Raw genomic sequence first — 13,009 nt, forward strand, 5'->3', positions numbered from 1 at the left:
GCAAAATATTTGGCATTTTCTGAAAACATAAATGTTTTTCTTATATACTATTTTATTATTCATATAAATGTAACGAAGGTAAGCCATATATGGAGTAATTTAACGTATAGTATAACCTATTCGAAGTTTAAACACGCTAGTTGCTCAAAATTACAATGCATGGTATGATGGATGTGACGCGAATACTGAAACTTACTGTAATAACAGACATACGTTGGCTGATAAGCATAATAAGCTCAATGTTGAATTAAAATGAAACTAAGCGAGCAATAACTAATTCATATATTCTGTCTAACCTAAGCTGACACGTTATGAATGGATAGCTCCATCATTTATACAGGAAAAACACCAAAAAAACGAAACATCGGTGACATAAATTAAAAAAAAACCATTAATGAAATGTTGGCTGACATCTTGGTTTAAAGTGGCTATTCATTAATCATTAATCTTTATTAAGTTAATGTATTGATTTTTTAATTAGTTATTTTGGTTTTTGTGTGTGGCTTAAATATTATTAATTAGATGTATAAAATATTCAACCAATATTAATCACTGGTGACGAGTACATTTAACACTTATGTTCGTTCTTTTCACCTGTTACCGGATGTCTCATTATTTCATTGAAAATAAATTCAACTCCAATCAGAATATTACCAAGAATGTTAAGTCTGTGATTATAACACGAGTCTGGAAGAAACAACATTTGTGTTTCATTCGGCTCGTAACCTTCAAAATAAAAACTACCTTTCACAATCAAATGGATATTACCGGTGCAAATGGCGGAAAGTGAGTTAAATATATATACGACAGAAATGGTTACTATACACGAAATAGTGAATTATGAATTAGCAACGTACCCTCTAATGCACATAACGGACATTGGTCAGAATTGAATACACAAGAGTAACAACGTTCGTGGCCACAGTTGTCGATGAGACGTCGCTTCTTTCCTTTGTCAAATGGCATGTGACAAGATGGACATCTGGGAATACTGGAGTCAGGTCCTATCATCATCTTTCTCACGGTTTGCACATCTGGTTTAAAAAATAATTACCCACTTGTATATTAAAACGCAAGATCAGTGAATATCAAGTGGACTTTCACATAAGTCAATATGTTCGATAAGTGATATTCTGTTTGTTAAACTATAACTTAAAATTATCACGAAATAAATAAAATCACTGCAAACGACCTGAACTGGCAGGAGAGAGCACAACATGAAGTTTTATGGTTGTGTATATGTGTATGTTGTGTTTTTCCATGCAAAACCTGATTATTTGCACACAGTCATTCTAAATTTTGAACTGGTAGATTAGAAGGAAAGCACGTGATAATTCTTTGGGCAACTCTTCCGTGACGGAATAATGGAATAAGACCTTCACGTTTTATATATAGTGCGCCCACGCTTTGAAAATACTGAACACCCCCAGTGGCACAGCGGCATGCCTGCGGACTTACAAAGCTAAAATCCAGGTTTCAAAACCCGTGTGGGCAGAGCACAGGCAGCCCATTGTGTAGCTTTGTGCTTAATTTCAAACAAAATGAAGCAACGGGACGCGAACGATTAATATCTTTATTTACACTCTAGACACAGACACCTCTCTTTTCCTTTTAATTAAAAGCACTTAACTTTAAACCACTGTGAGCAATAAAGTTTTTAAATAAATTTATACAAGCATCTGATGTCCAATAAGCATATGAATGTAACACCAACTGGAAAAAGTTTGGGTTCAAAGATGCTATACATATGTGTGTGCGTGATTTTTATGATATGATGTTATTTCTTCATACCGAAGTGCCCCCCGCTAGTACAGCGGTATGTCTCCGGATTTACAACGCTAAAATCAGGGGTTCGATTCCCCTCGGTGGGCTGAGCAGATAGCCCTTTGTGGCTTTGCTATAAGAAAAACACACATTATACCGAAGTTTTATACAAATGTGAGAATACACATTGGCCGCTCAACATAAACATTTTCATAACTACTGGATGTTCACTGAAAATAACCACAATTAATTAGCCCAGAATTAATACATTCCAAATAAACTCAGACCTCTATCTGTGTTTATATGACTGAAGCATTATATGGTGTAACTAAGCATTCCACTCCCAGTGGCACAGTGGTATGGCTGCGGACTGCTAGAAACTGGATTTCGAAACACGTGGTGGACAGAGCAAGGATAACCCTTTGTATAGCTTTGTGCATAATAACACACAAACAAGCTAAGCACAATTTATGGCGACCTGGCATGGCCAGGTGGTTAAAGCACTCGAATCGTAATCCGAGGGTCGCACCAAACATGCTCGCCCTTTCAGCCGTGGAGGCATTATAACGTGACGATCAATTTCAGTGGTTAAAAAGTAGCCTAAGAGTTGGCGGTGAATGGTGATGATTAGCTGCCTTCCCTCTAGTCTTACAGTTAGTCCTTGTGTAGCTTTGCGCAAAATTTAAAACAAACCAAACTACAATTTGTGAATTTAAAAACGCAACCAAGTGATCAGTAGTGAGAGCTTGCTGGGGCTAAAGCTGCTCCAAAATGTGCTCCAACTTTCTCTTCAGCTCCCGCATCCAACGAATTTGTTGGTTTGTTTGTAGTTAAGCGTAATAAAAGTACATATTAAAGTATCGGCGCTGTACCCCCCATAGGTATCGAAACCCGGTTCGTAGCGTTGTACTGTGTCACTTGCGGGGGGCACATCCAATGAAATGTGCTTACTGTTTAAATTGATTCTCTTCCTAAATACAACAGTAAGTGCGCTCACAAGGTGCATAATACTAAATACAACAGTAAGTGTGCTCACAAGTCGTATAATACTAAATACTACAGTAAGTGCGCCCACAAGTTGTATAATACTAAATACACAACAGTAAGTGCGCCCCCACGTTGTATAATACTAAATACACAACAGTAAGTCCATCCACAAGTTGTATAATACAGTCTCCTAAATTGCTTTTCTAGCGCACTTCATCCCCTTTCGTCAGAAAGTAGCGCCACTCCTACAAGTGGTGTTCATCAGGCACTCGGTCACTTTATGAAGTACCTTTTAACAATATGGTACTGAAATCAGATAATAAATAACTTTTAATTTACCTGCATTCATTAGAGTTTACATTAGTAGATTTACGTAATTAACTCTCTAATCCTAACTCTTCCAGAACACTAATAGACTCCTATTGATTTGTATTTGGTCTAAAGGGTTTCATGTTACTCCAAAACTTAGAGACCATCTCATTGAGAATCCAATTCATGTAACAAAAATCTCTAAACGTAATTGAAAGGTCAGTGGCCCCACCTTGGTACACGCCATGAGTCCACCAAAAACCTACGTTAAGTGTGCTTAACGGTAACATACGTAAAATGCATCATATCGACCTGAAGTCCACTTATACGTGAATACAAATCTACGTGAAGTACATTTTATCAACCTGGAATTTATTACTCATGAGCACAAATGTACGTGAAATAAATACTGAATAGAATTAAAACAATAAGGATAGATTATTTTAGTGTAGCATTTTATGTTGCAACAATGTGACAAGGGTCTTTCGTAAGAACACAAGCCTTAATAATCGTAGCTTCAATTTCACTGATACACAAAACAAACAAGTGAGCTTTACAGACCAAAGTTGAATTAAACAGAGCATTATCTGAGGCGTTCAGTACAAGTGTATATGTACACAAGATGTATTTCGACAAAACTTATTCTAAATTATCAGAGCCATTGCTGTACTATGCTTTAACAAACATTAAAATTAAATAGCGATAAACAGTTGAAGATTGCATGATGGTGGATATTATATTTGCACATTACATCTTTGTATAATAACCATCATCATCTAATCTTCAGTTTCAAAATACACCTGAGAAACACATCCCAAAATATATAGTTCCATCACGTGCTGACGATAACATTTTTACGTAAATTAATTCAACTAACAAGAGCGAATCATATATTTACATTTTTAGCTTAAAATAAAGAATACAAACTTCTGCTAAATGGATTTTTTTTCAAATTTAATTATACATGCTATGAAATACGACTTACGAAGTATAGATGATGCTGTCACTCGGGCTAAGCTACCTGAGTGTTGGAATATATTTGAAGATACATACAAACATTTAAGCACTTAATTCTTTCAAGGAATACGATTTTTTCAACCTGAACAAAACCTAAACCTTAAGTGTATGTAAATTAAGCAGAAAGACCAGTTACTCCAATAACTCGGGTATAACCACCCCTATTTGTAAGTTACTGAACAGAAGTTGACAATCACGAGCATTAACCGCCACCAGGAAACCTCTGTCAGATTATTTCAACCGCAGAACAGGACTGACTGTTATTTTTGTAACATATTCACCGACATCACTTCTCGAACTCTAAACCACACTAACTATCAGGCCAGGCTCGGCACACTCCAGTAAGGAAACCAATCATTAGCAGAGACCATTAGTTTCTTAAACTGTCTCAACGTTACGATATTAATTTCTAGACTTTAAGAGGAGGGACGCTGTGTTAAACAGTAGCACGTTCCACGAAGCGATGTGAAATTTCTTACTAGGACTGAAATGTCACAAATAAACAAAGCACTTGTCAAGTATGGACTCCTCTTTTTCACTGACACAAACATCACAGTCAATTATCACGTAAGCTGTAGGTGCACAAGTTCACCACAATCTCTTACCTTTGAAACACTGATGTTTGTATAACACAATGTTTGCTGTACATTTCTGGTGGACTTAGGAACCATTTGTCTTTGGTTTACTTGAGTCTTTTGTGTACGAGAATAGCAAGTCTTCTGTGTACGAGAATAGCAATTATAAAGCTATGTTCACAACGTTGTAGTAGCAAGAAACGTCGTATCTAATTTATATGACCAATTGACTCGTAATCTGAGAGTCGTGGATTCAAATCCCCGTCACACCAAACATGCTCGCTCTTTAAACCGTGTGGGGCGTTATAATATTACGATCAATCCCACTATGCACTGATAAAATAGTAGCCCAAGAGTTGGTGGTGATGACTAGCTGCCTTTCTTCTCGTCTTACACTGCTAAATTAGGGACGGCTAGCGCAGATAGCCCTAGTGTAGTTTTGCTAGAAATTCAAAACAAACAAACAAATTTATACTTTGTGTCCCTTTCTTTTATTTATACCATGTTTCTCAGATAATAAGACCTACCCATAAAATAAGACCTAGTGTGATTTTTGAGGATAGTTGTAATATAAGCCCTACCCTTAAAATAAGCCTTAGTTAAGAGTGGCAGGAAGAGGAAAGAAATTTAAAAAAATTAATTTATTAATTAGTTTAATAGTTAGTTAATTAGTTTGTTTAAGTATTAATCATTTAGTTTAATAGTTTAATAATAGTTTATTTTAAATGGTTAGTTTAATAGTTTTACTTTGTAACTTCATTTTTTTAATATATCAAAATAAGACATCCCCCGAAAATAAGCCCTAGTGTCATATTTTGGAGTGAAAATTAATATAAGCCCTGTCTTATTTTCGGAGAAACACGGTATGTCGTAGTAAATGTTTCGAAAATTGGGTGGATAGTTATTATAATTAACAATCGAAGATCTGTACAAAAAATGAGAAGCGTATTAAATATATCAATGTAGGATACGTGTAAACTGTTTTAGTCATTCTTGGTTATTTGTATTTTAATGTATGTGAAGAAATGTAGTACACTTTAAAGCATTGAAGGAGGACTGTGTGTTTTCTTATAGAAAATCCACATCAGGCTATCTGCTGAGTCCACCGAAAGAAGGAAGTATGGTTGTTAGTTGATTGACTAAAATTATTCTCACATTGCAATCGGATACTCGACTAATTATGTAAGTAAAACACTGTCGTTTCTTAAGATCTCAAGCCTTTCTTACTCGTGTTAAAAGCCAGTGAGCAAAATTTGAATAAAAACCCGTAGAGATGTTAGTTACCAAAATTTTAATAATTTATTGGACTGATTTTGACTACAAAAACGAAGAGTTAAAATATGATACTCCAAACAAAGGGGCCTGGCATGGCCTAGCGCGTTAAGGCGTGCGCTTCGTAATCTGAGGGTCGTGGGTTCGCGCCCGAGTCGCGCCAAGACATGCTCGCCCTCCCAGCCGTGGGGGCGTTATAATGTTACGGTCAATCCCACTATTCGTTGGTAAAAGAGTAGTCCAAGAGTTAGCGGTGGGTGGTGATGACTAGCTGCCTTCCCTCTAGTCTTACACTGCTAAATTAGGGACGGCTAGCACAGATAGCCCTCGAGTTGCTTTGTGCGAAATTTCAAAACAAACAAACAAACCAAACAAAGGAAATAGAAAAATGATATACAATCCTGTGCGTAATTTCATGTAAGGATTTTGCACTTGTTTCAACTACCAAGTGCATAACATATAGATGTTTTCAGAATTTACAACTTAATCAGTATTGAGGAATTATTTGTTTATTTGTTTGTTTATTTTTGAATTTCGCGCAAAGCTACTCGAAGGCTATCTGCGCTAGCCGTCCCTAATTTAGAAGTGTAAGACTAGAGGGAAGGCAACTAGGCATCACCACCCACCGCCAACGCTTGGGCTACTTATTTACCAACGAATAGTGGGATTCACCCTCACATTATAACGCCCATACAACTGAAAGGGCGAGCATGTTTGATGCGACGGAGATTGGAATCCACGACCCTCAGATTACGAGTCGAACGGATCGAAGAATTATTTAATAGTTTATTTAAAATAAAAGTAATTTCCCTTCACGTTTTATTGTTGTTGTCTTTTTGTCTGATGGTCTAATGTTTAAACATTAGATGTTAACCAAAAGCAGATTATCAAACAACGAATCTGTCTTTAATCTAAGAAAAAACAACAACAATAAATGCAGTGTGAAAACACAGAAAGCGCAGATTTGAAATTATTATATCTTGGAAAATTCTTGTTTCGTGGAGATTAAAGTCCACCAGAAAAACATAGAAAATCATACTGTTGTATAATTATTACTATTCAGGAAAATCTGGACTGGGTAGAGGGTGTTTGCAAACCACATTCAACTAAATACTTATATTACTACCGCATTTTCTTATTGGTGGTGTGAAAGAAATATATGCGTCAACGTGCAGGATATTGCAGTATTAATGAATACTATCACAGACAGATTATGGTTGCAATAACTGCACTTGGAGATAGATCTGATATGTTGATTAACATTAATGGAAAACGAACATAACACTTCCTGTCACAGTTGTTGAAACACGATGCATTATGTCCAAGCTTTTGCTGAAAATAAAGCAAGGTTTTCGCACTTATGATTTACACATCTGGTCTTACCAATTCGATAGACTTTTCTTAGTGGTTATAAGATTCAAAAAAAAGTTCAACCCAGATATTTTTTAACTGGTGCATTTTACCCTTTTTGTCAGATGTTTCTCGGCAAGTCTCGTCTCTTTCACTGTGACTATAAACCATTCTGAAATAAACTTCAACTTTATTAACCTTGACTCTTAAGGTGATTTAAGAATCGAGTAATATTTACCTTAAGATTTCATGTTTTATTTTTTATGAAACCTGTAAGTTGTTTTAAAATATATATATAATTATGGTATTTAGAAACTTCCATCAATGAATGAATGCCAATAGTGTTAAAGATACAGAAATGAGTTATTAATATACAAAAATATTTAGAAAGTGAAAATTTGAAAACAATATAAGCAGTAGAACATAGGTCAATTAAGTGAAAGACAGTGGCTGAGAATAATGAAACTTACTGTCTCGGTTCTTACAAATGCTAGGCCCGGCATGACCAGGTGGTTAAGGCACTCGACTCGTAATCCGAGGTTCGCGGGTTCGAATCCTCATCATACCAAACATGCTTGCCTTTTCAGCCGTGGGGGCGTTATTATGTGACGGTCAATCCTACTATTCGTTAGTAAAAGATTAGCCCAAGGGTTGGCAGTGTGTGATGACGACTAGCTGCCTTTCCTCTAGTCTTACACTCCTAAATTAGGGACGGCTAGCGCAGATAGCCCTCGTGTAGCTTTTCGCAAAATTCAAAACAAACAACCTTACAAATACTACTGGTGGCTAAACTGGTATTTTAGTATTGGGGAAGAAAAACTGCAAGGTAATTATGGCTTCCGATTTGTTTGGCTAAGAAGAATAAACAGCTTTCTTCAGTCACGGTCATGGTCAATACGTTAAACAATGTGTAATGGGAAGAAGGTGGGAAACTAATTGGTTAAAAATAAACCTCTTGTTGAATGACTCTCCTCTTTACTTGCCGAATCTGTAACAGAAGATATGAATTATAGTTTCAAGTATTTGAATGCATTTAGCTGGGATATAGAAAACTGATAATAGATGTAGGATGAAGACACATTTCAAATAGTTTATTTTGGGAACGTTTTAGTCAGAGTAGCCACAAAAAAGTCAAAATAATAAATATAACTGTCAATTATGTACTGTTTTAAAGTCTTTTGGTCTACAGGACACGATGAGTCCCTTAATCTCTCCAGTTGTGAAAAATAGGTGAGAAATAGCACGAAACTGACAGAAAACTGAAAGTGTACGTCCATACAGAAGGAAGACGCGAGTAAATAGGAATATCCGAAATTCAGTATCATCAGCTAGGTGATGGTTCGTATAAAACACTTGTTGTTTCGAAGTTCAACACAAAGCTACACAATGGGCTGGCTGGTTGTGCTTTGCCCACCACAAGTATCGAAACTTGAATTCTAGCGTAGTGAGTCGTAGGCATACCGCTGTGCCACTTGGAGCATATAATACATATACCAAAGAAAACAGTTATTTTAATTAGGTTCTTGAAATCGCCTTCGTTTCGTAATTACTCGTAAATTAGCGAGAAACACAAGACCGGCTGTTTTATGTTACATTTGCTAAATCCGTTCTCGGGAGTCTGATTAACTTTTCTTTCGTGACGAAGGTGATGACGACCTTCTGACGTTGCCGTTTTCTTGCGGCTTTTCAATCTTAACAAAGGTAATGCATTTGTGTTTTGTCATAGCAGAACCGCATCGGGCTATCATCTGAGTCCAACGAGAAGAATCGATCCCCTGATTTTAACGTTATAAATTCCGTAGACTAACCTCGAGTTGGGTGTTTTCTTGCGGCTGTTTAGTGTAACAAAGGCAATGGCTTCTTCAAGTAGGGTGTTTACTAACGGCTGATTAACAGTTCCTTCGTAACGAGGTTAAATAATTTCATGAAGTTTCGTAAGTGTGAACAGCCTATTGTTGAAGTTATATGTGATCAGTGTGTTAAAAAGAATTGCTTTTTTACCCATGAAAATTTCAGAAATCCGCTTACTGTTGATACTGTTACCGAAATTCTCTTCAATTACTGATGAGTTTCCAGATGTCGTTAGTAAGCACGTGAACATTTCAATGTGTATATTAAGAAAAATACAGGCACTTATCTTTAAACAGCGCAAGGCGTATGGAATTTCTCATACAACAAGGAGATGTAGCACTCCTGTGTTTATAAATTATATAGCAGACGTCCGTCACATCTTGATATTGTTAAATACAATAAGACTGCAGAGAACTAATTAAAATAAAAGTGATATTTATGACCTCACATTTAAATATGGCTCAATGTCGAAGCCACTAGTTTCTTACAAATGCCACGTAATATGAAGGGAATACTTTGGAAATGAATTAGATCTCCAATACATCTGTAGTTTCCACACATTACGATGATTCAAGATATAGAAATTTCAATATTCGATTTGGTAACAAAGAAAATTAGTATGGGGTTGTAAAGCATGTGTCACAAATCGTACACATGAGTTAGGCACCCATGGTAACTTGAACGAATTCTGGAACACTGCCAAATGTTATTGAAAAAAAGGAGGAGGAACTTCACGACCATGGTGAGTGAGTCATCAGATTGACCCACATCACGAACATGGATTAACTGTTGTTACAGACTACTGTGAACAACTTTCTCTATGAACTACTGGAAGGCGGAGATTATTTTATCTATGACATTTCACAGCTAACGATGTAAAATTAGTGTGAATAAACAGTTCCACAATAATTAACCAAAATATGAACTACTGGAAGGTGGAGATTATTTTGTCTATCACATTTCACAGCTAACAATGTAAAATTAGTGTGAATGAACAGTTCCACAATAATTAACTAAAATATGAACTGCTTGAAAGGTGTTTTTTTTTATAGCAAAGCCACATCCGACTATCAGCTGAGTCCACCGAGAGGAATCGAATCCGGTCGCATCAAACATGCTCGCCCTCCCCGCCGTGGGGGCGTTATAATGTGACGGTGAATCCCACTATTCGTTGGTAAAAGAGTAGCCCAAGAGTTGGCGGTGTGTGGTGATGATTAGCTGCCTTCCCTCTAGTCTTACACTGCTAAATTAGGGACGGCTAGCACAGATAGCCCTCGAGTAGCTCTGCGCGAAAATAAAAAAAAACCAACAAAAACAAACCTTGGAAATGTTATAAAAGAAATTACTTGTATATAGAAATTTAATTAACACTTACATTTTGTGTTTGCGTTTTTATTTCTTAATGAGTCTTTCATGGACAAGTATTTAGATGATAACATATCAAATAATATAAATATGAAAATACATTTCACTTCTTCTCTAGAATACACATAAAGTGCTATCAAATAGATCCTAAAGGTCCAAGTGAAATTAAGTCCCATACAAACAACTTCCATACGCTTAAATAATTTAACAAATGCTTATTTTAGGTAATTTTTAACCAATGGCAAATCACTATTTTATCATATTCTTGATGATACATATTTATTAGCTGAAATACGGAAAGACCTATTAACTTTCAGCTAATGAGCCTTCATAAAAATCACGGCTACAGCCAGAAGCCTCCTTATAGTAAACGTATTTCAAGTCTGGGGTCTGCATCAAACTTAAATTTTCTTATACGATTCTGGGAAACGATTTACGTTCCAAACCCCAACACTAGTCCAGAGTTGAATTACCAGCGTGTGTTGCACAGATGTCGGTTGTCAACTGGGGCTGGTAAATGGGGAAAAGCACAGAAACCTTCACGTTATTCGTAATCTCGTCTTGTTCTCGGATCGAGTTAGGCTAGAGCAACACCCCAATTTAAATCGTTTGCAACTGTCTTTTTTGGGTGAATTAAAAATAAACTTTTTTTCACCTCATCACTTCTGATTAATTGTTTACAGAAATATTATTCAATTTATTAATCAGATCTTAGTGGCTGTTCTGATGAAAATTTATCACTACACATACACCATGGTGGTCGAGTCAACTAAATGCAAGGAGTAGGGAGGTAATGTTAATTGTTTTTAAAAATTTATATATATATATATATTTTTAGAAAAGTTAGTGATAGTTTGAAACAGCTTCGAGTCACTAAACATTGTAATTTTGTATCTGTTTTTGAACTCTACAAATAATACGAGTAATTTGAATGATGTTATTTTGTTTTTAATAATAAAAAAATATAAAATTATTAACGTGCACTGAAAAATGTTGAAAATATTTTATTTATTAAACAATGTTCAGAAATGCGATTTTATCATTGCACAAATTAACTTCATAAGTGCACAATCTGCGCATAACTGCAATTTTTAAGCCTTATATCAGATCGTCGTAAAGTGACACTACTGATAGCGCCCCTAAATGTTTCCAACTGTCTTTCTGTCACTCTTTTACATCGAAACGAAGCATTATTCATTCACAAGGGTAATACTGAAATGGCGTAGAATACTTATTATACTACAATGTGTCTATAAGGCTTAGTATTTAACATCTGTGGTAATCATCTGTTTTAACTACTTGCGCCATTGTGTAGTAGTGTGTTGTCTGTCAGTCGGTTAACAGAAGATAAAATTACGTCACATAAGGAGGAGGTTTATTGTTGCAATTTGTACTGTTATGACGTCAGTAAAACGTGCGCATGTCATGAATTACAAGAATAATTATATATTCTGTACACTACACAGCATAACACAAAAAATAAAAATATTCGTTACTTTAAATTCTGATTTTATTTATTCTTGAAACAGAACACTTTCAGGGATCCTGTGGAAATACATCTAGTTGGAAAATAAATAAATAGATATGTTAAGGTAATACTTCCTACACCGTATGCGAGTTTATTTTTTATACGAACATATCTTAGCAAATAATGATATAGCTTAACTAACTAATTGCTGAACTGTATTGGTTTAGCTGTTCTTCCTCACATTTTTTAAACAATATAAATTTGTCAGTTGTCTGCATTTAATTAATTATGCTGGTTCACTGTTTGTGAATATTTACTGATTGATTATTAGTATTTCTATAATGATTAAGTTCTTTACATTGAAATAAAAGTTAACAAGAAATATAGTAAACCATCCCAAGCCAATAACGAAAGACTGAAATTTTCGTTTTGAGCTTCGCACAAAGCTGCTCAGTGGCTCATCAAACGTCCTTAATTTTACAGTACCTAGACGGAAGGCAACGAGTCATCAACACCCACCGTAAACTCTCAAATGGTGTGTTTGGGTGTGTTTTCTTATAGCAAAGCCACATTGGGTTATCTGCAGAGCCCATCGAGGGGAATCGAACTGCTGATTTTAGTATTGTGAATCCGTTGACTCACCGCTGTAAAAGCGAGAGGCACTCTCGAGTTATTTACACTTTTACTAGAAATGAATAGTGGGATTGATTGTACATTATGACTTCCCCACGGCTGAAAGGACGGGCATGTTTGGTGGCGGCTTCTTACTGTTCTATAACAAACGAATTACTGGGATTGATTGTTTCATTATCACTGAAAGGACAGGTACATTGGATGACGGAGATTGGAACCAATGACATACAGATTGTCAATCAGGCGCTGTGTCTACCAGGCATAATTCAAATTATGAAAACAATTGTACATATGAATATTTTTCTCATTTCCCAGAACGGTGTACTATCCTTACAGCTTCTATACGTTTGTAAATTAATTGCTTGTTTCGAATTCCACGCAAATCTACACGAGGACTACCTGCGTTAGTCGCCCCTAA

The 13,009-nt window shown here is 35.9% G+C and overlaps 1 protein-coding gene across 8 annotated transcripts in view; it reads right to left on the bottom strand.

Moving 5' to 3' along the window:
- Positions 1-13,009, bottom strand: part of LOC143255199 (protein TANC2-like) — a 113,800-nt gene that overhangs the window by 42,589 nt on the left and 58,202 nt on the right. For 5 of the 8 annotated variants that reach the window (XM_076510473.1, XM_076510477.1, XM_076510476.1 and 2 more), the window contains one exon: positions 858-1,034. The exons of 2 other annotated variants lie outside the window; for them this stretch is intronic. In XM_076510473.1, the coding sequence (XP_076366588.1) occupies positions 858-1,034 (177 nt within the window). Of the gene's footprint in view, positions 1-857; positions 1,035-4,045; positions 4,186-13,009 lie in introns of those variants that run through there. One more of the 8 variants, XM_076510474.1, reaches the window with a different exon arrangement.

This window comes from Tachypleus tridentatus, chromosome 7 (genome assembly GCF_004210375.1).
Source record: "Tachypleus tridentatus isolate NWPU-2018 chromosome 7, ASM421037v1, whole genome shotgun sequence".
NCBI classification, from domain to species: Eukaryota; Metazoa; Arthropoda; class Merostomata; order Xiphosura; family Limulidae; genus Tachypleus; species Tachypleus tridentatus.